General features: G+C 50.4%; 1 protein-coding gene across 1 annotated transcript in view; it reads right to left on the bottom strand.

Annotated features, from left to right (window-relative positions):
* Positions 1 to 1644: 1644 nt before the first annotated feature.
* The window catches only part of e2f7 (E2F transcription factor 7), a 57013-nt gene continuing 37337 nt past the window's right edge, over positions 1645 to 21320 (bottom strand). The window contains exons 11-14 of the mRNA XM_070901538.1: positions 18009 to 18269; positions 15083 to 15188; positions 5791 to 6182; positions 1645 to 2767 (exon numbers count right to left, since the gene is read on the bottom strand). Of these exons, the coding sequence (XP_070757639.1) occupies positions 2603 to 2767; positions 5791 to 6182; positions 15083 to 15188; positions 18009 to 18269 (924 nt within the window). The 3' untranslated portion in view covers positions 1645 to 2602. The remainder of the gene's footprint in view (positions 2768 to 5790; positions 6183 to 15082; positions 15189 to 18008; positions 18270 to 21320) is intronic.

Here is a 21320-nt window from a genome sequence, read left to right on the forward strand (position 1 = left end):
ATCTATCTTCTCTCTATTATTTTTTTCATCGTTCTTTGCTGGCTTATAAACAATTCCCGATCCTCTGGTCTCCCACTAATCTTGGCCACACTATGACCTTGTTTTCAATTTGATACCATCCCTTATTTCCTTCGTCAGCCACGGATGGTTATCCCTTCTCTTAGTCTTTCCTTCTCATTGGGATATATTTTTGTTGAGAGTTATGAAATATCTCCTTAAATGTCTGCCACTGCTCATCAACTGTCCCACTCCAATCTATTTTCCCAGTGCACTTTAGCCAACTCTGCCTTCATTACTTTTGTAGTCTCTTTTATTTAAGCTTAAGACACTGGTTTGCGATCGAACTTTCACACCCTCCAACTGAATTTGAAATTCAACCATGCTATGATCACTCTTTCCTAGAGGATCCTTTACTAGGAGATCATTTATTAATCCTGTCTCATTACACAGTACCAGATCTAAGATAGCCTGCCCCCTGGTTGGTTCCGCAACGTTCTGTTCAAGGAAACTATCCCGGATACACTCTATGAACTCTTCCTCAAGGCTACCCTGGCTAATATTGCTTTGTCCAATCAATGTGAAGGTTAAAATCGCCCATGATTATTGCCGTTCCTTTTTTACAAGCCTCAAATATCTTTGTAGCAGCAGCTGGCGACAGCTACAAACTAACGGGAGACGGTGTTTAAAACTTTAAACCTGGGCCTCAGAGGCCGCTACGTACACATTCCAAAAGCAAAATACTGCGGCAGCTGGGAATCTGAAATAGGAGCAGAAAATGCTGGAAATACTCGGCAGGTCTGTGGAGGGGGGGAGAGAGAGAGAGAGAGAAAGAAAGAGAGAGAGAGAGAAAGAGAAGAGAAGAGAAGAGGAGAGAGAGAAGAGAGAGAGAGAGAGAGAGAGAGAGAGAGAGAGAGAAACCGAGTTAACGTTTCAGGTCGATGACCCTTCGTCAGAACTGGAAAAAGTTAGAGAAGTAACAGATTCTTGACCAAGTGCAGGGGCCGGGAAAGGTGGGAGAGGGGAGGGGAGGAAAGAACAAAAAGGAAGGTCTGTGATTGGGTGGAAGGCAGGAGAGATTAGAGAAACAAAAGGGGATGATGGTGCGAGGCAAAAGGAGACGGTAATGGGACAAGTAAAGAAACAAAAGATGGGTCTAGAGAGAGGGTGTAAATGGGAACGGCTGAAAAAAATGGGGGCAGAGGTTATGATCTGAAATTGTTGAACTCGATGCTGAATCCAAAGGCTGTAAAGTGCCCAATAGTCTCGCCACAGATGCTCAGTGTCTCCAGCATTTTCTGTTTTTAAATGTACATATTCCAACTGTGAAGGCAAAAAGTGATTGTATTATGAATTACCACACATAGCAACCCTTCTGCCCACAGGGCCATGAAGGATCAAGTAATGGCCAAGACCTAGCTAGAAGGATAAAACCGACCTTCAAATGGTACTCGACCATCGAAGGTGAATTGGAGAGCTTTTCCAATTGGTTAATTAGATTCCGTAAAAAAATATTCTTTTTTTTAAAAAACAAGACTTTTTGGGAGAACAATACAATTTTGGGGGGGGGGGGGGTGGGGGGGGGGGGGAGATGGGACAAGGATACCGGAATATAGGATATGCTGGATATCGGAACCGGATGCAGATTGGGATCAGTAATGGTTTTGAAGTGGACACGAGCGTTTAGCTGCAGCTCCGAGCTCGGGACAGAGGGTAAAGAGGACCTTTAGGTGAAGTGAGACTGTGACTTGTAGTTTGTCCGTCACAGAGAAGGAGCAGACGGCAGCAATCTCAGTCCACTATCTGCGGCGCAATGCACCACACTCTCAGCGAATCGCAATTATACAGCGGGCCGGGCCGAGAAACGGGTAAAACCAAGATCCCTTCTGGTCGTGACTGTCATTTGGTGCAGTTGCTCCAAAGTAACTCTTTGCTCTCACCCCGTGGGGTATTTTTTGCAGGGCAGGGGGGGGGGTATTTAAACTTGCCTGGTGACAACTGATGATTAGCGCACAGTACAATTATTCTGCAGTTATTCAACTCGTTCACATTACTAACACTCACCCTCACCGGCGGGCGTGCTGTCCATCAAACACAAGTGAATACAGGAAGGGTATTTTTTTTTTTAAACAAAATACAGAGGTAATACTACGTCGAATTCCAACAGCTGCCGCATGCTGTGGTTAGTTACTGTTCGTTTTACATTCCACCTGTCCTCAGTGAGAGGTCTGTCGGTCCTGAAAAATGCTCTTCTGTAATCTGGGCTCTGGGGAAGTCCCAATTCCCCGCCCAGAATTTTTCTGACAATCTTAATATATTAAAATGTAAAAAAAAAAAAAAAATCGCAACGTTATTATAAAAAACCTCTCCCCATAAACTGCGGGAAGAATCCGTAATGCTCTGTGTCCTTCCTCGCACACCCCCCCCCCATTCACTGAGTAGCAACGTACTCAATCATTCAGCGTGGGCTGGACTTGTAAACAATTGGTGGGGTTACACACAGGTAAACTTCAGCAATAGCGACACCCGACGGAATTGATCGGTAAGTGCAGTTAACCGTCCCACTGCCGTTCATGTTCATTTGCGAGACGCAGTGTACAATCCGTTACTTTGCGCCGCTGTTCTCGATTTCCAGCCTGCGCTGGGCGGGAGACCCCACCATGACCTGCAGTCCCTCCGCCTTCTTGCCCTGTGCCGTGGGAACAGGCGTGTGGAAGCAGGACTCCACTAACTGCTGCTGACCATCCGTGGGGGCCATTGGCATCGGTGACTGGAACAGAAAGAATAGAAACTGGGTGTAGAATTCGATTTCCAATACCTTGCCTCACATAGAAAATAGATGCAGGAGTAGGCCATTCGGCCCTTCGAGCCTGCACCACCATTTCAATATGATCATGGCTCACAAAAAATAGGAGTAGGCCACACGGCCCCTCGAGCCTGCTCCGCCATTTAATAAGATCATGGCTGATCCGATCATGGACTCAGGTCCACTTCCCTGCCCGCTCTCCATAACCCCTTATTCCCTTATCATTTAAGAAACTGTCTATCTCTGTCTTAAATATATTCAGTGTCCCAGCTTCCACAGCACTCTGAGGCAGCGAATTCCACAGATTTACACCCCTCAGAGAAGAAATTTCTCCTCATCTCAGTTTTAAATGGGCGGCCCCTTATTCTAAGATTATGCCCCCTAGTTCTAGTCGCCCCCATCAGTGGAAACATCCTCTCTGCATCCACCTTGTCAAGCCCCCTCACAATCTTATACGTTTCGATAAGATCACCTCTCATTCTTCTGAATTTTCGATACGATCACCTCTTCTGAAGTCCAATGGTTAGAGGCCCAACCTACTCAACCATTCCTCACAAGTCAACTCCCTCATCTCCGGAATCAACCCAGTGAACCTTCTCTGAACTTCCTCCAAAGCAATTCAATAAGATCGTGGCTGATCCTCTATCTCCACTCCACTTTTTAAAATCTTGATTCCCTACTGAGGGAATTTAAAATGTCTTTATTTATTCATTCTTTGGATGTGGGTGTCGCTGGCAAGGCCGGCATTTATTGCCCATCCCTAATTGCCCCTTGAGAAGGTGGTGGTGAGCTGCCACCTTAAACCGCTGCAGTCCGTGTGGTGAAGGTGCTCCCACAACGCTGACTTTGTCGGAGCGGTTTGGTACAACTGAGTGTCTCGCTGGGCCCTTTCAGAGGACAGTTAAGAGTCAACCCATTGCTGTGGGTCTGGAGTCACATATCGGCCAGACCAGGTAAGGACGGCAGATTTCCTTCCCTAAAGGAGATCAGTGAACCAGATGGGTTTTTACAACAATCCAATATTTCATGGTCACCATCACTGACACTAACATTTTAATTCCAGATTTATTTAATTAACTGAATTTATATTCCCCAGCTGCTGTGGTGGGATTTAAACTGATGTCTCTGGATCATTAGTCCAGTGACATAACCACTCTGCTACCGTACCCAGTGTTGCACTGTTGAAGGTGCCGTCTTTCGGATGAGATGTTAAACCGAGGCCCCGTCTGCTGTCTCTTGTGGGAGCTTGCTGTGCGCAAATTGGCTGCCGCGTTTCCCACATTACAACAGTGACTGCACTCCAAAAAGTACTTCATTGGCTGTAAAACGTTTCGGGACATCTAGGAGGTTATGATGTGCAAATTCCTTTTTTCTAACATTGGGGTATAAGTCCATCAGAACTGGAAAAAGAGAGAGAAAAGAGAGAGAGAGAGAGGCGAGAAAGAGAAAAGGGAGAGAAAGAGAGGAGCGAGAGAGACTTATATTTATATCAGGCGTTTCACATCCTCATCGACTGAGTGCCCACAACCTCCCGGGGTAGAGAATTGCAAAGCATTGATTGTAATCTCGGTTTCCGACATTACAACATTCCAAAGTATTTCATTGGCTGCAAGGCAGTTTGGGATGTCCCGAGGTGGTGAAAGACACTCGCTGAATGGGAGTTCTTCTTTGTGAAGAAGAGCTGGCCAGTTTAACAGATACGATTTGTCTCACTTTTGTCGCTCACATTGCACTGGTCCCAGTGTCTGAAACACCCGAATGCTCTCTTCAAAACAGAAGAAGAACTCGCATTTATATAGCGCCTTTAACGTGGTAAAACGGCTCAAGGCGCTTCACCATATAAACCACAAGGAGATATTAGGGGAGGTGACCAAAAGACTGGTCAAAGAGATAGGTTTGAAGGAGCACCTTAAAGGAGGAAAGAGGGGTAGAGGGGTTTAGGGAAAAAAATACTTGCATTTATATAGCGCCTTTCACGACCACCAAAGTGTTTTACGGCCAATGAAATATTTATTTTTTTGAAGCATAGTCACTGTTGTAATGTGGGAAACGCGGCAGCCAATTTGAGCACAGCAAGCTCCCACAAACAGCAACGTGATAATGGCCAGATAACCTGCTGGTTTTTTTCCCCCACTGATGTTGGTTGAAGGATTAAACAGAACGTAATATCGGTCAGACACTATCACGGAGACTTAACCCAGTAATAAAACACACATTACGGCCCCATCATTGGAAATAAAACTGACATTTTGATTGACGGGTTGAAAATATCCCCCAAAAACATGAAAAGGGGGTAATTTTCACCATCAATCGGGTGGTAAAACGGAATTGCCTTATTGCCCGCCCAGTTCAAGACGATGAAAACCGAGCGGGTTCTATAACGGCAGGGCGACGCGTCTCGTCAGATCACCACCCAAGTGGCATCGCTGAACATTGCTGTGAGCCCCCCCCCATAGATCCCCCCGGCCACCGCCCCCCCCTGCACCCAACCAACTGCCCCCCCACTGCACCCCCCCCGTCCCCTTCCCCCACCCTGTTCCCCCCCCCACCCAACCGACCGCCCCCCCCCGCTCTCCCCACCCACCGTCCCGTCCCCCACCCTGTTCCCCCCTCACCCAACCGACCCCCCCCCCCCGCTCTCCCCACCCACTGTCCCCTGTCCCCCACCCACCCAACCGACTGTCGCCCCCGCTCTCCCCACCCACCGTCCCGTCCCCCACCCCGTTCCCTCCACCCAACCGACCGTCCCCCCCCGCTCTCCCCACCCACTGTCCCCTGTCCCCATCCCGTTCCCCCCACCCAACCGACTGCCCCCCCCCACCAAACCCCACCGTCCCCTGTCCCCCATCCCGTTCCCCCCCACCCAACCAACTGCCCCCCCCCCCACCAAACCCCACCGTCCCCTGTTCCCCCACCCCGTTCCCTCCACCAAACCGACTGTCCCCCCAGCTCCCCCCACTCACCGTCTCCCCCCCGTTACCCCATACCTGTTGCTGTAGTTTGAGGCTCGCCACCGGTGGCAGGGCGGGAGGGTCGAGCTTGACGGGAAGGTTTTCCCGAGCAGACGGGGCGAGCACAGGAGAGTAAATCTGCCGCTCCGGCGAGACGGGTCTCACGGCACTGCCGGCCGGGGCGGGGATGGAAACGCCGCTCACCAAAAGCTGGCCGGTCGGAAGGAGGCTCAGGTCCCGCAGGTTGAACTGCAAGAGGCCGGTGTTGGGGATGGAGTTCCCGGCCGGTGTGGTGGTGGGAATGGCCTGGCACAGTACGGGCACCATCACCTGATACGGCAAACTGACCGACGCCACCTGGCTGGGCGACAGGCTCACTCCACCCACGCTTTGATTGGCGGCAAGCAAGAGGCTCAACTTGCCCATACCTACAAAACAGGAGAGGGCACAGAAAACAAAAACTGCAGTTTGAGCAATGTTCACGCATTTCCAGTTGTAAGAAAGAAAGACAGACAGACTTGCATTTATATAGCGCCTTTCACAACCACCGGACGTCTCAAAGCGCTTTACAGCCAATGAAGTACTTTTTGGAGTGTAGTCACTGCTTTAATGTGGGAAACGCGGCAGTCAAGTTGCGCACAGCAAGCTCCCACAAACAGCAATGTGATAATGACCCAGATAATCTTTTTTTGGTTATGTTGGCTGAGGGATAAATATTGGACCCCAGGGATAACTCCCTTGCTCTTCTTCGAAATAGTGCCGTGGGAGCTTTTACGACCACCCGAGAGCATACGGGGCCTCGGTTTAACGTCTCATCTGAAGGACAGCACCTCGGACAGTGCAGCGCTCCCTCAGCACTGCACTAACAGACTCCTGTGGCAATGGTCACAACATCATGACAAGGACAAGGGTTTTGAACCGTACAAGATTCTGGGGGGGGGGGGGGTTTGACAGGGTCAATACAGAGAGGATGTTTCTCCTGGTGGGGGAATCTAGAACTAGGGAACATAGTTTCAGAATAAGGGGTCGCCCATTTAAAATGGACATGAGGAGGAATTTCTTCTGAGGGTTGTAAATCCTTTGGACTTCTCTGCCCCAGAGAGCTGTGGAGGCTGGGTCATTGAATAAATTTAAGGTGGGGACAGACAGATTTTTCAGCGATAAGGGAGTTAAGGGTTATGGGGAGCGGGCAGGGAAGTGGAGCTGAGTCCATGATCTTATTAAATGGCGGAGCAGGCTCGAGGGGCCATAAAGTCTACTCCTGCTCCTCTTTCTTATGTTCTTACCACGTAACACGCAGCGGATTATTCCACTACTAAAGTGCGCTGGGAACTCGACATCCAGCGGTATTCAACATTCAGGAAGGATAGACAGAAAGGAAAAGGAGGTGGGGTGCCGTTGCTGGTTAAAGAGGAAATTAATGCAATAGTAAGGAAGGACATTAGCCTGGATGATGTGGAATCGGTATGGGTGGAGCTACGGAATACCAAAGGGCAGAAAACGCTAGTGGGAGTTGTGTACAGACCTCCAAACAGTAGTAGTGAGGTTGGGGAGAGCATCAAAGAAGAAATTAGGGATGCATGCAATAAAGGTACAGCGACTTCATGGGCGACTTTAATCTACATATTGACTGGGCTAACCAAACTGGTAGCAATACGGTGGAGGAGGATTTCCTGGAGTGTATTAGGGATGGTTTTCTAGACCAATATGTCGAGGAACCAACTAGAGGGCTGGCCATCCTAGACTGGGTGATGTGTAATGAGAAAGGACTAATTAGCAATCTTGTTGTGCGAGGCCCCTTGGGAAAGAGTGACCATAATATGGTAGAATTCTTTATTAAGATGCAGAGTGACACAGTTAATTCAGAGACTAGGGTCCTGAACTTAAGGAAAGGTAACTTCGATGGTATGAGACGTGAATTGGCTAGAATAGACTGGCGAATAATACTTAAAGGGTTGACGGTGTATAGGCAATGGCAAACATTTAAAGATCACGTGGATGAACTTCAACAATTGTACATCCCTGTCTGGAGTAAAAATAAAACGGGGAAGGTGGCTCAACTGTGGCTAACAAGGGAAATTAAGGATAGTGTTAAATCCAAGGAAGAGGCATATAAATTGGCCAGAAAAAGCAGCAAACTTGAGAACTGGGAGAATTTTATAATTCAGCAGAGGACGACAAAGGGTTTAATTAGGAGGGAGAAAATAGAGTACGAGAGGAAGCTTGCTGGGAACATAAAAACTGACTGCAAAAGCTTCTATAGATATGTGAAGAGAAAAAGATTAGTGAAGACAAACGTAGGTCCCTTGCAGTCAGAATCAGGTGAATTTATAATGGGGAACAAAGAAATGGCGGACCAGTTGAACAAATACTTTGGTTCTGTCTTCACGAAGGAAGACACAAATAACCTTCCGGAAATACTAGGGGACCGAGGGTCAAGTGAGAAGGAGGAACTGAAGGAAATCCTTATTAGGCAGGAAATTATGTTATGGAAATTGATGAGATTGAAGGCCGATAATCCCCGGGGTCTGATAGTCTGTATCCCAGAGTACTTAAGGAAGTGGCTCTAGAAATATGGATGCATTGGTGATCATTTTCCAACAGTCTATCAACTCTAGATCAGTTCCTATGGACTGGGGGGTAGCTAATGTAACACCACTTTTTAAGAAAGGAGGGAGAGAGAAAATGGGTAATTATAGACCGGTTAGCCTGACATCAGTAGTGGGGAAAATGTTGGAATCAATTATTAAAGATGAAATAGCAGCACATTTGGAAAGCAGTGACAGGATCTGTTCCAAGTCAGCATGGATTTATGAAAGGGAAATCATGCTTGACAAATCTTCTAGAATATTTTGAGGATGTAACTGGTAGAGTGGACAAGGGAGAACCAGTGGATGTGGCGTATTTGGACTTTCAAAAGGCCTTTGACAAGGTCCCACACAAGAGATTGGTGTGCAACATCAAAGCGCATGGTATTGGGGGTAATGTATTGACGTGGATAGAGAACTTGTTGGCAGACAGGAAGCAGAGAGTCAGGATAAACGGATCCTTTTCAGAATGGCAGGCAGTGACTAGTGGGGTGCCACAGGGCTTAGTGGTGGAACCCCATCTATTTACGATATACATTAATGATTTGGATGAAGGAATTGAGTGTAATATCTCCAAGTTTGCAGATGACACCAAGCTGGGTGGCAGTGTGAGCTGTGAGGAGGACGCCAAGAGGCTGCAGGGTGACTTGGACAGGTTAGGTGAGTGGGCAAACGCATGGCAGATGCAGTATAATGTGGATAAATGAGAAGTTATCCAATTTGGTGGCAAAAACAAGAAGGGAGAATATTATCTGAATGGCGGCAGATTAGGAAAAGGGGAGGTGCAGTGAGACGTGGGTGTTATGGTACATCAGTCATTGAAGGTTGGCATGCAGGTACAGCAGGCGGTGAAGAAGGCAAATGATATGTTGGCCTTCTTAGCTAGGGGATTTGAGTATAGGAGCAGGGAGGTCTTGCTGCAGTTGTACAGGGCCTTGGTGAGGCCACACCTGGAATATTGTGTTCAGTTTTGGTCTCCTAATCTGAGGAAGGACATTCTTGCTGTTGAGGGAGTGCAGTGAAGGTTCACCAGACTGATTCCCGGGATGGCTGGATTGACATATGAGGAGCGACTGGATCGACTGGGTCTTTATTCACTGGAGTTTAGAAGGGTGAGAGGGGATCTCATGGAAACATATAAAATTCTGATGGGACTGGATAGGTTAGATGCAGGAAGAATGTTCCCGATGTTGGGGAAGTCCAGAACCAGGAGACAGAGTCTAAGGATAAGGGATAAGCCATTGCGGACTGAGATGAGGAGAAACTTCTTCACTCAGAGAGTTGTTAACCCGTGGAATTCCCTACTGCAGAGAGTTGTTGATGCCAGTTCATTGGATATATTCAAGAGGGAATTAGATGTGGCCCTTACGGCTAAAGCGATCAAGGGGTATGGAGAGAAAGCAGGAAAGGGGTACTGAGGTGAATGATCAGCCATGATCTTATTGAATGGTGATGCAGGCTCGAAGGGCCAAATGGCCTACTCCTGCACCTATTTTCTATGTTTCTAAGTGCAGGGAGATTGGACGGGTAGATTGCATGCAACAGCGCAGCCTCTGGTTTCCGTACATCCACTTAAATGGATGGAAAATGGAGCGGACTGTGGTATGGTTTTGCGATTCCACCCCCTGCCCGACTTTAACCCAATGTGCTCGACCCCATCGATGACTCAATATCCAAAGGTCAAAGGGCAAACTCCACCCGAAGGTGCTCCACTCGAGATCAGAATCGCTGGGCCCTCTCCGGGTCAAGTCGACACCAATTAATGCGGGACAGATCTTCAGTTCAATTAACGAGAAAACTGTTTTAAAAAATTTCTCCATGTTTTTCTCCCCAGTTTGAGCCTCCTGACAATTCATTGGTCGGAAGTGTCTTTGCACATTGAAGATCAATGCCGTGTTTTTGCTGCCGGAGTTCGATATAAAAATTAAGCGTGATGCGGTGGCCAAATTGCGTCAAAAAAAAGTACATCTCCTGCATCATTGCTCATGATAAGTCAAGATGATTCATAGAAGTTTACAGCCCAGAAGGAGGGTATTTCGGCCCAGCGTGTCCGCGCCTAATCTCACTTTCCAGCTCTCGGTCCGTAGTCCCGTAGGTTCAAGTGCACATCAAAGTACTTTTTTAAATGTGGCGAGGGTTTCTGTCTCTACCGCCCTTTCAGGCAGTGAGTTCCAGACCCCCACCGCCCTCTGGGTGAAGAAAGCTCTCCTCAAATCCCCTCTAAACCTCCTACCAATTACTTTAAATCTACGCCCCCTGGTTATTGACCGCTCTGCTGAGGAAAAAAAATCAGTCCTTTGCTGCTTCATCAGGACAGGAGCAAGAGATGGAACACAATATTAGAAATAGGAGCAGGACTCGGCCATACGGCCCCTCGAGCCTGCTCCGCCATTCAATAAGATCATGGCTGATCTGATCTTGGCCTCAACTCCACTTCCCTGCCCTGCTCCCCATAACCCTTGGGAATAGCAGATGCATTGGTTGTCATCTTCCCAAATTGCACTCTCTCAGAATGGACAGATGTGGTTGAAAGCACTGTCCAACTGCTGTGCGTCAGCAAAAAGAACTACTTGCATTTATATAGCGCCTTTAACGTAGAAAAACATCCCAAGGCGCTTCAGAGGCACAGTCAGCCAGAAATAGACACCGAGGCAAAAATGGAGACACCAGGTGAGAACAAAGGCATGGAAAAAGAAGTGGCTTTAAAGGGGGAGATAGCAGTGTAGAGGCAGAGAGGGTTTGAGGGACAGAATTCCAGAACTTGCGACTTAGATGGCTGAGGGCACGGCTACCAATGGAGGGGTAAAGGAGAGGGGGAGAACAATTAAATACTTCAGTTCTTCCTTCACGGAAGAGGACACAAATAACGTCCCAGAAACAATAGGGAACCAAGGGTCTAGTGAGCAAGAGGAATTAAAGGAAATGATTATTAGTAAGAAAATAGTGCTGGGGAAACTAATGGGACTGAAGGCCGATAAATCCCCAGGGCCTGATGATCCGCATCCCAGAATACGAAAAGAGGTAGCCATGGAAATAGTAGATACATTGGTTGTCATCTTCGCAAATTCTATAGATTATGGAACAGTTCCTGCAGATTGGAGGGTGGCAAATGTAACCCCACTATTTAAAAAAGGAGGGAAAGAGAAAACAGGAAACTACAGACCGGTTAGCCTAACATTAGTAGGGAAAATGCTAGAGTCTATTATAAAGGATGTGATAACGGCACACTTAGATAATATCAATGGGATTAAACAAAAATTTATGAAAGGAAAATCACGTTTGACAAACCTGCTGGAGTTTTTTGAGGATGTAACTGATAGAATAGATAAGGGAGAACCAGTGGATGTAGTGTATTTGGATTTTCAGAAGGCCTTTGATAAAGTCTCACGCAAGAGGTTAGTCTGCATAATTAAAGCACATAGGATTGGGGGTAATGTATTGGCATGGATTGAAAATTGGTTAACTGACAGGAAACAGAGTAGGAATAAACGGGTCTTTTTCGGGGTGGCGGGCAGTGACTAGTGGGGTACATCAGGGATCAGTGCTGGGGTCCCAGCTATTCACAATATATATATATATATATATATATATATATATATATATAATAAATGATTTGGATGAGGGAACCAAATGTAATATTTCCAAGTTTGCTGACGACACAAAACTAGGTGGGATTGTGAGTTGTGAGGAGGATGCAAAGACGCTGCAAGGTGATTTAGATAGGTTGAGTGAGTGGGCAAACACAAGATGCAGTATAACGTGGATAAATGTGAAGTTATCCACTTGGGTAGGAAAAACATAAGGACAAAGTATTATTTAAATGGTGATGGCTTGGGAAGTGTCGATGTACTGAGGGACCTGGGTGTCCTTGTACACCAGTCAGTGAAAGCAAACATGCCGGTGCAGCAAGCAGTTACGAAGGCAAATGGTATGTTGGCCTTCATTACAAGAGGATTTGAATACAGGAACAAGGATGTCTTACTGCAGTTATACAGGGCCTTGGTGAGACCGCACCTGGAGTATTGTGTGCAGTTTACCAAAGAAAGGATATACTTGCCATAGAGGGAGTGCAGCGAAGGTTCACCAGACTGGTTCCTGGGATGGCAGGACTGTCGTATGAGGAGGGATTGGGTCGACTGGGCCTGTATTCACTAGAGTTCAGAAGAATGAGAGGGGATCTCATTGAAACGCATAAAATTCTGACTGAGTTGGATAGACTGGATGCGGGGAGGATGTTTCCCCCCGGCTGGGAAGTCTAGAACAAGGGGTCACAGTCTCAGGATACGGGGTAGGAAATTTAGGACTCAGAGGGTGGTGAACCTGTGGAATTCTCTACCACAGAAGACTGTGGAGGCCAAGTCAGAGAATATATTCAAGAGGGACATGTGTAGATTTCTAGAAACAAAAGGGGTATGGGGAAACAGTGGGAATGTGGTGTTGAGATACAGGATCAGCCCATGATCATATTGAATGGTGGTGCAGACTCAAAGGGCCGAATGGCCGACTACTGCTCCTATTTTCTGAGTCTATGAGACACCCTTATCGTTCAAAAATCTGTCAATCTCCACCTTAAATATATTCAATGACACATCATAGAATGTGCAACGTATTATTCTGCTGCTAAGACAAAGTACTGGATGGGCAATCCAGAGATGGTAAGTTCAGATCCCACAATGCCAAGTTGTAAAACGGAATTTGAATGGGTCAGATTTGGACTCGTGCGCCATCGTGTAAAACGAGCATTAAACCTCTCCTCATTCTTCATTTCAATTTCAGTCACATCCGGGAATGGGTGACCGATACACCACCGCGCAAGGATCCGGGTCTACCCAGAGATCAATCTGGCACCGGATGGAAACGACCCAAGGGAAGCACCCAGATCGGTGCGAATACTAAACTGGTCCGGCCAATGCCCCCCCACGGGGGGGGGGGGGGGGGAAGAGAGAGAGAGAGAAAAAGAGAGAGAGGGGGGCGGGGGGGGAGCGAGAGGGGGGCGGGGGGGGGGAAGCGAGAGGGGGGCGGGGGGGGGGAAGCGAGAGGGGGGCGGGGGGGGGGAAGCGAGAGGGGGGCGGGGGGGGGGAAGCGAGAGGGGGGCGGGGGGGGGAAGCGAGAGGGGGGCGGGGGGGGGAAGCGAGAGGGGGGCGGGGGGGGAAGCGAGAGGGGGGCGGGGGGGGGAAGCGAGAGGGGGCGGGGGGGGAAGCGAGAGGGGGGGGGGAAGCGAGAGGGGGGCGGGGGGGAAGCGAGAGGGGGGCGGGGGGGGGAAGCGAGAGGGGGGCGGGGGGGGAAGCGAGAGGGGGGCGGGGGGGGGAAGCGAGAGGGGGGCGGGGGGGGGAAGCGAGAGGGGGGCGGGGGGAAGCGAGAGGGGGCGGGGGGGGAAGCGAGAGGGGGGCGGGGGGAAGCGAGAGGGGGGCGGGGGGGGAAGCGAGAGGGGGGCGGGGGGGAAGCGAGAGGGGGGCGGGGGGGGGAAGCGAGAGGGGGGCGGGGGGGGAAGCGAGAGGGGGGCGGGGGGGGGAAGCGAGAGGGGGCGGGGGGGGAAGCGAGAGGGGGGCGGGGGGGAAGCGAGAGGGGGGCGGGGGGGAAGCGAGAGGGGGGCGGGGGGGGAAGCGAGAGGGGGGCGGGGGGGGGAAGCGAGAGGGGGCGGGGGGGGGAAGCGAGAGGGGGCGGGGGGGGAAGCGAGAGGGGGGCGGGGGGGGGAAGCGAGAGGGGGGCGGGGGGGGAAGCGAGAGGGGGGCGGGGGGGAAGCGAGAGGGGGGCGGGGGGGAAGCGAGAGGGGGGCGGGGGGGGAAGCGAGAGGGGGGCGGGGGGGGAAGCGAGAGGGGGGCGGGGGGGGAAGCGAGAGGGGGGCGGGGGAGGAAGCGAGAGGGGGGCGGGGGGGAAGCGAGAGGGGGGCGGTGGGGAAGCGAGAGGGGGGCGGTGGGGGGGGGGGGAAGAGAGAGGGGGGCGGGGGAAGTGAGGGACGGGGCGGGGGAAGTGAGGGAGGGGGCGGGGGAAGTGAGGGAGGGGGCGGGGGGAAGTGAGGGAGGGGGCGGGGAAGTGAGGGAGGGGGCGGGGGAAGTGAGGGAGGGGGCGGGGGAAGTGAGGGAGGGGGGCGGGGGGAAGTGAGGGAGGGGGCGGGGGGAAGTGAGGGAGGGGGCGGGGGGAAGTGAGGGAGGGGGCGGGGGGAAGTGAGGGAGGGGGGCGGGGGAAGTGAGGGAGGGGGAGGGGGCGGGGGCGGGGGGAAGTGAGGGAGGGGGCGGGGGGAAGTGAGGGAGGGGGCGGGGGGAAGTGAGGGAGGGGGCGGGGGGAAGTGAGGGAGGGGGCGGGGGGAAGTGAGGGAGGGGGCGGGGGGAAGTGAGGGAGGGGGAGGGGGAGGGGGCGGGGGGAGGGGAGGGGGAGGGGGCGGGGGGAAGTGAGGGAGGGGGCGGGGGGAAGTGAGGGAGGGGGCGGGGGGAAGTGAGGGAGGGGGCGGGGGGAAGTGAGGGAGGGGGCGGGGGGAAGTGAGGGAGGGGGCGGGGGGAAGTGAGGGAGGGGGCGGGGGGAAGTGAGGGAGGGGGCGGGGGGAAGTGAGGGAGGGGGCGGGGGGAAGTGAGGGAGGGGGCGGGGGAAGTGAGGGAGGGGGCGGGGGGAAGTGAGGGAGGGGGCGGGGGGAAGTGAGGGAGGGGGCGGGGGGAAGTGAGGGAGGGGGAGGGGGCGGGGGCGGGGGTGGGGGGGGGGAGCCTGGCACAAGGCGAGGTGCCAACGCACGATGTTTCATCACTCACCCGTCGCGGCTGGCAGTCGGAAGCACCGGCCATTCTCGGCGGATCCATTCTGACCCCGGGGAGCGAACGGAGGCGGTGGGGCGAGGTTTCTGGGCACCATCGGAGGCTAGGAGAAATACAGCACCATTGGTCACCCAGTGTAACCAGGGAACAGTCATACCCCTTCTCCCCCCCCCCACTCCCCCGCTCCCCACAACAAAAATAACAGCAAGTCGATAAATAAACGTGAGGAACTCTAAATTTGGTTTAATCACGTAATGCTCCTCGGGGCGTTTCACTACACGAAAGGCGCTATACAAATTCAAGTTGATGTTGCTGTTGGTGGTTTGTTTTTGAAATAATACTTTAAAAAAAATGGGAGCGGATGGAAATGAAGTAACCCCTGGCCCTGCATGGCCTCCCCCTCCCTAAACATGTAACCTCCTCCAGCCCGACAACCCTCCGAGATCTCTGCGCTCCTCCAATTCTGGCCTCTTGTGCACCTCGATTTCCTTCACCCCACCAATGGAAGGCCGTGCCTTCAGCTGCCCGGGCCCCATGCTCTGGGATTCCCTGCCTGAACCCCTCTGCCTCCTTTAAGACGCTCCTTAAAACCGGCCTCTTTGACCCAGCTTTTGGTCACCTGTCCTAATATCTCTATGAGGCTTGATGTTACATTTCGTTTGATAACGTTCCAGTGAACATTTTAAATACTTGGATTTATATAGCACCTTTCACGACCACTGAACGTCTCAAAGCGCTTTGCAGCCAATGAAATACTTTTGGAGTGTAGTCACTGTTGTAATGTGGGTAACGCGGCAGCCAATTAGCGCACAGCAAGCTCCCACAAACAGCAACGTGATAATGACCAGATAATCTGTTTTTTGTGATGTTGATTGAGGGATAAATATTGGCCCCAGGACACCGGGGAGAACTCGCCTGCTCCTCTTCGAAATAGTGTCGTGGAATCTTTTACTTCCACCCGAGAGAGCAGACAGGGCCTCCTCGGTTTAACGTCTCATCCGAAAGACGGCACCTCCGACAGTGCAGCACTCCCTCAGCACTGCCCTGGGAGTGTCAGCTTAGTGAGACTTGAACCCACAACCTTCTGACTCAGAGGCGAGAGTGCTACCCACTGAGCCACTGTTTTACTACAAGTTGCTGTTGTATATCATAGAATAGTAGCAGCATGGTCAGCACGCGAGGGAGAGGACACTTTGCCAATAGGCTCGGAGGGATAGACCGCCCCCTGGTGGCAAATTAAGACCAAAAACCACGGCCACATTTTGTGCCTATCACGTTAATTCAACATCATTCCTGCCCAGACAAATTGAGACTGTGAGCATACCTGCGAGGGTAATTAGTGTGTTAGATAATTGCTCAATGACTCCCACACGAGTAGAGACCAAATTGCAGTGTTGATCTCCGAGGAGCAGTAAATGAATTTAACGGGGGCCAAAGACCAGTCAAGGGTTCCAGCTCAGAGCACTGGCACAGTGAGCTAGGCTGGGAATCTCTCACGTTCAATACCGTTACAGGGTTGGGGAAACAGTTTCAACAGGGGGAGTAGGATATGGGGGGGGGGGGGTGGAGGGAGGGAATGACATCGCAGTCCAATCTTTCCCGAGTCGGGGAGACACACATGTGCGGTTTCTCGGCAGGGTATTAAAAAAAGACTTGCATTTATATAGCGCCTTTCACAACCACCAGACGTCCCAAAGCACTTTACAGCCAATGAAATACTTTTAAAGTGTCGTCACTGTTGTAATGTGGGAAATGCAGCAGTCAATTTGCTCCCACAAACAGCAATGTGATAAATACCAGATAATCCGGGGCCTTGTTTTAACGTCTTATCCGAAAGACTGCACCTCCGACAGTGCAGCACTCCCTCAGCACTGCACTGAGAGAGTCAGCCTGGATTTTTTTGGAATTCAATTCTCTGGAGCGGGACTTGAACCCACAAACTTCTGACTCAGACGAGTATGGGGGAAATTATTGATTTAAACCTCTATTGCAGCACTCTGTGGCAACACATTTGACCAGCACTACAAGTCTCCTCCCATTCCTCTCATAAGAACATAATAGGAGCAGGAGTAGGCCATACGGCCCCTCGAGTCTGCTCCGCCATTCAATGAGATTATGGCTGATCCGATCATGGACTCAGCTCCATTTCCCTGCTCGCTCCCCATAACCCCTTATCGGTTAAGAAACTGTATATCTCTGTCTTAAATTTATTCAATGTCCCGGCTTCCACAGCTCTCTGGGGCAGCGAATTCCACAGATTTACAACCCTCAGAGAAGAAAATCCTCCATCTCAGTTTTAAATGGGTGGCCCCTTTGTTATATATGCAGACGATAGATATACTCTCTGTGTAGTCACTGTATAAGATGGAGACTTGTTACCTGATGTACTATCAATAAGGTTTACACTGTGTATATACTATGCTGGCACCACTAGAGGGTGCAACTGGTGGAGACCGGGGTTTCCTGCCCCGGTGTCAGAGGCTGTCCACCAGAGGGCACTGCGGTGGGAGACCTGAGGGTCACCTGCCCAGGTGTGCAGGGCCCAGTATAAAAGGCTGCTCACCATGCTTGTGCCTCACTCTGGAGTTACGATTAAAGGACCAAGGTCACTTCAGTTTGAGTACAACACATTGACTCGTGGAGTCATTCATAAGTGCATTACAGACATAATACCCTTATTCTAAGATTATGCCCCCTGGTTTTAGTCTCCCCCATCAGTGGAAACATCCTCTCTGCATCCACCTTGTCAAGCTCCCTCATAATCTTATACGTTTCGATAAGATCCTCCTGTGCACTGCAGTTTCAAGTCCGGTGTCGTCTGCGAACTTTGAGATGATGCCCCTCCCTGTACCCAAGTTTAGTCCCCTGTATTGACAGTCCAGGTGCAATTAGCTTTCAAAACTGTTGCATTTGCTGGACCTACCTCCTGATTGGCCTCTTTCAGCAGGGGTTGGGCTGTGAAGGATAAACTCACAGGCCCATTCTCAACCGTTCCAAAGCGATTCCGCTCCTCAGCATCCCGCGGGTCTGTGTGGCAGTCCGCAGCCGGGATTTCTGTCGCAGGGCAAGGCGCCTCGGGACCCACGTCCATGGTTTGACACGGGGGATACACAGTTGTCTCGGAAACTCGGTCAAGACCCGTGGTGTGACTTCTCAGAGCGTCTGTGTGTCGGGTCGAAGTTCTCTAAAATAAATAAAAGATAAATACTGATTTAGGTTATACATTAAAAGCCAACATTTTCACAGTTTGAAACAAATATTTTTCTTTATTTATTAATACTTCTCTCACTCCCATTTTTGTAATTTTCCCTCTTGTATAGCGTCGAATCACAGGTGTTAGCCGTGGCTCAGTGGGCAGCACACTCGCCTCTGAGTCAGAAGGTCGTGGGTTCAAGTCCCACTCGAGACACCTGAGCACAAAAATCTAAGCTGACACTCCCAGTGCAGCGCTGAGGGAGTGCTGCACTGTCGGAGGTGCTGTCTTTTGGATGAGACGTTAAACCAGGTGGACGTAAAGGATCCCATGGCACTATTTTGAAGAAGAGCAGGGGAGTTATCCCCGGTGTCCTGGGGCCAATATTTATCCCTCAATCAACATCGCTAAAACAGATTATCTGGTTATTATCACATTGCTGTTTGTGGGAGCTTGCTGTGCGCAATTAGCTGCCACATTACAACAGTGACTACACTTGAAAAGTACTTCATTGGCAGTAAAGCGCTTTGGGGCATCCCGAGGATGTGAAAGGCGCTATATAAATGTAAGTTTGTTCTTTCTCTCTGAAACATCCCATAGCTCGCCACTTACAATGAATTATTCTGAAATCTGGAACTCTCTTCCCCTCGCAAAAGGCTGTGGATGCTGGGAGACAATTGGAGCTTTCAAGACTCAGATCTAGTTTTGCTGGGTAAGGGTATCGAGGGATAGAAAGCAAGGGCGGTGAATGGATTTGAGGCGCAAATCAGCTGCCATCTAATTGAATGGCGGAGCAGGCTCGAGGGGCCGAATGGCCTCCTCCTGATCCTAACCTTCCTGTGAAGCAGACTGCGGGCAAACATAGTGGCCATTTTGCACTTAGTAAGTTCTCAAAACAGCAACGAGACACGTAAGCAATTCATCGGATGGCCGTGCTCGAGTTTGGAACGTTGGCCAGGACCCTGGGAGAACTGCCTGCTCTTTAATAATGTCACGAGATCTTGAACATTACCTGAACAGGTCACAGTTTAACGTCTCATCAACATATAAAACACTGCCACATTCCCTCAGTACGGCACCTCACTCACTGCGCACTCCCTCAGTACGACACCTCACTCACTCCCTCAGTACGGCACCTCAACCACTGCGCACTCCCTCAGTACGACACCTCAACCACTGCGCACTCCCTCAGTACGGCACCTCACCCACTGCGCACTCCCTCAGTACAGCACCTCACCCACTGCGCACTCCCTCAGTACGGCACCTCACCCACTGCGCACTCCCTCAGTACAGCACTGCGCACTCCCTCAGTCCAGCCCTGGACAAGTGTCCGTTTAGATTATATCCTGCAGTGGAGCTTGAACCCACAATCTTCTGACTCGGAGGCGAGAGTGCCATCAACTGAGCCAAGCTGACAATATCCACCAGCTCGGGTGGTCACCAATTAAGCTGCCCCCAAGTTCCTGTGAAACATGGATCGGACTTTCAGTCTCCCCAGAGATTATATCGATGAGTGCAGCCCTGTATCTCCACTTATCAGCATCATTTCATAGCTCAAAGGCAGGCAAACTGTTCCCAGTGGTACTCCTGAACCAGAGTGAGCGAGGCAGAGGGAGGGAGGGAAAGAAATTGCATTTATATAGCGCTTTTCAAAACCACCGGACGTCCCAAAGCGCTTCGCAGCCAGTGAAGTACTTTTGGAGTGTACTCGCTGTTGTAATGTGGGAAACGTGGCAGCCAATGTGTGCACAGCAAGCTCCCACAAACAGCAACGTGATAGTCAGAGTAGGAATCGTAGAATAGCTCAGATGAATACGTGGCTTGATGAGTGGTGCAGAAGGGAGGGATTCAAATTCCTGGGACATTGGAAGCGGTTCTGGGGGAGGTGGGACCAGTACAAACCGGACAGTCTGCACCTGGGCAGGACCGGAACCAATGTCCGAGGGGGAGTGTTTGCTAATGCTGTTGGGGAAGAGTTAAACTAATACGGCAGGGGGATGGGAACCTATGCAGGGAGACAGAGGGAAGTAGAATGGGGCAGAAGCAAAAGATAGAAAGAGGAAAAGTAAAAGTGGAGGGCAGATAAACCTAAGGCAAAAAGCAAAAAGAACCACATTACAGCCAAATTCTAAAGGGGCAAAGTGTGTTAGAAAGACAAACCTGAAGGCTCTGTGTCTCAATGCGAGGAGTATTCGGAATAAGGTGGACGAATTAACTGCGCAGATAGCAGTTAACGGGTATGATGTGATTGGCATCACGGAGATATGGCTCCAGGGTGACCAAGGCTGGGAACTCAACATCCAAGGGTATTCAACATTTAGGAAGGATAGACAGAAAGGAAAAGGAGGCGGGGTGGCGTTGCTGGTTAAAGAGGAAATTAATTCAATAGTAAGAAAGGACATTAGCTTGGATGATGTGGAATCGGTATGGGTGGGGCTACGAAATACCAAGGGACAGAAAACGCTAGTGGGAGTTGTGTACAGACCACCAAACAGTCGTAATAAGGTTGGGAATAGCATCAAACAAGAAATTAGAGATGCATGCAATAAAGGTACAGCAGTTATCATGGGTGACTTTAATCTACATATTGACTGGGCTAACCAAACTGGTAGCAATGCGGTGGAGGAGGATTTCCTGGAGTGTATTAGGGATGGTTTTCTTGACCAATATGTCGAGGAACCAACTAGGGAGCTGGCCGTCCTAGACTGGGTGATGTGTAATGAGAAATGACTAATTAGCAATCTTGTTGTGCGAGGCCCCTTGGGAAAGAGTGACCATAACATGGTAGAATTCTTTATTAAGATGGAGAGTGACACAGTTAATTCAGAAACTAGGGTCTTAAGGAAAGGTAACTTCGATGGTTTGAGACGTGAATTGGCTGGAATAGACTGGCAAATGATACTTAAAGGGTTGATGGTGGATAGGCAATGGTAAACATCAGAACTTCAGCAATTGTACATCCCTGTCTGGAGTAAAAACAAAACAGGGAAGGTGGCTAACAAGGGAAATAAGGATAGTGTTAAATCCAATAAAGAGGCATAT

The sequence above is a fragment of the Pristiophorus japonicus genome, chromosome 15, assembly GCF_044704955.1.
Source record: "Pristiophorus japonicus isolate sPriJap1 chromosome 15, sPriJap1.hap1, whole genome shotgun sequence".
NCBI lineage: Eukaryota > Metazoa > Chordata > Chondrichthyes > Pristiophoridae > Pristiophorus > Pristiophorus japonicus.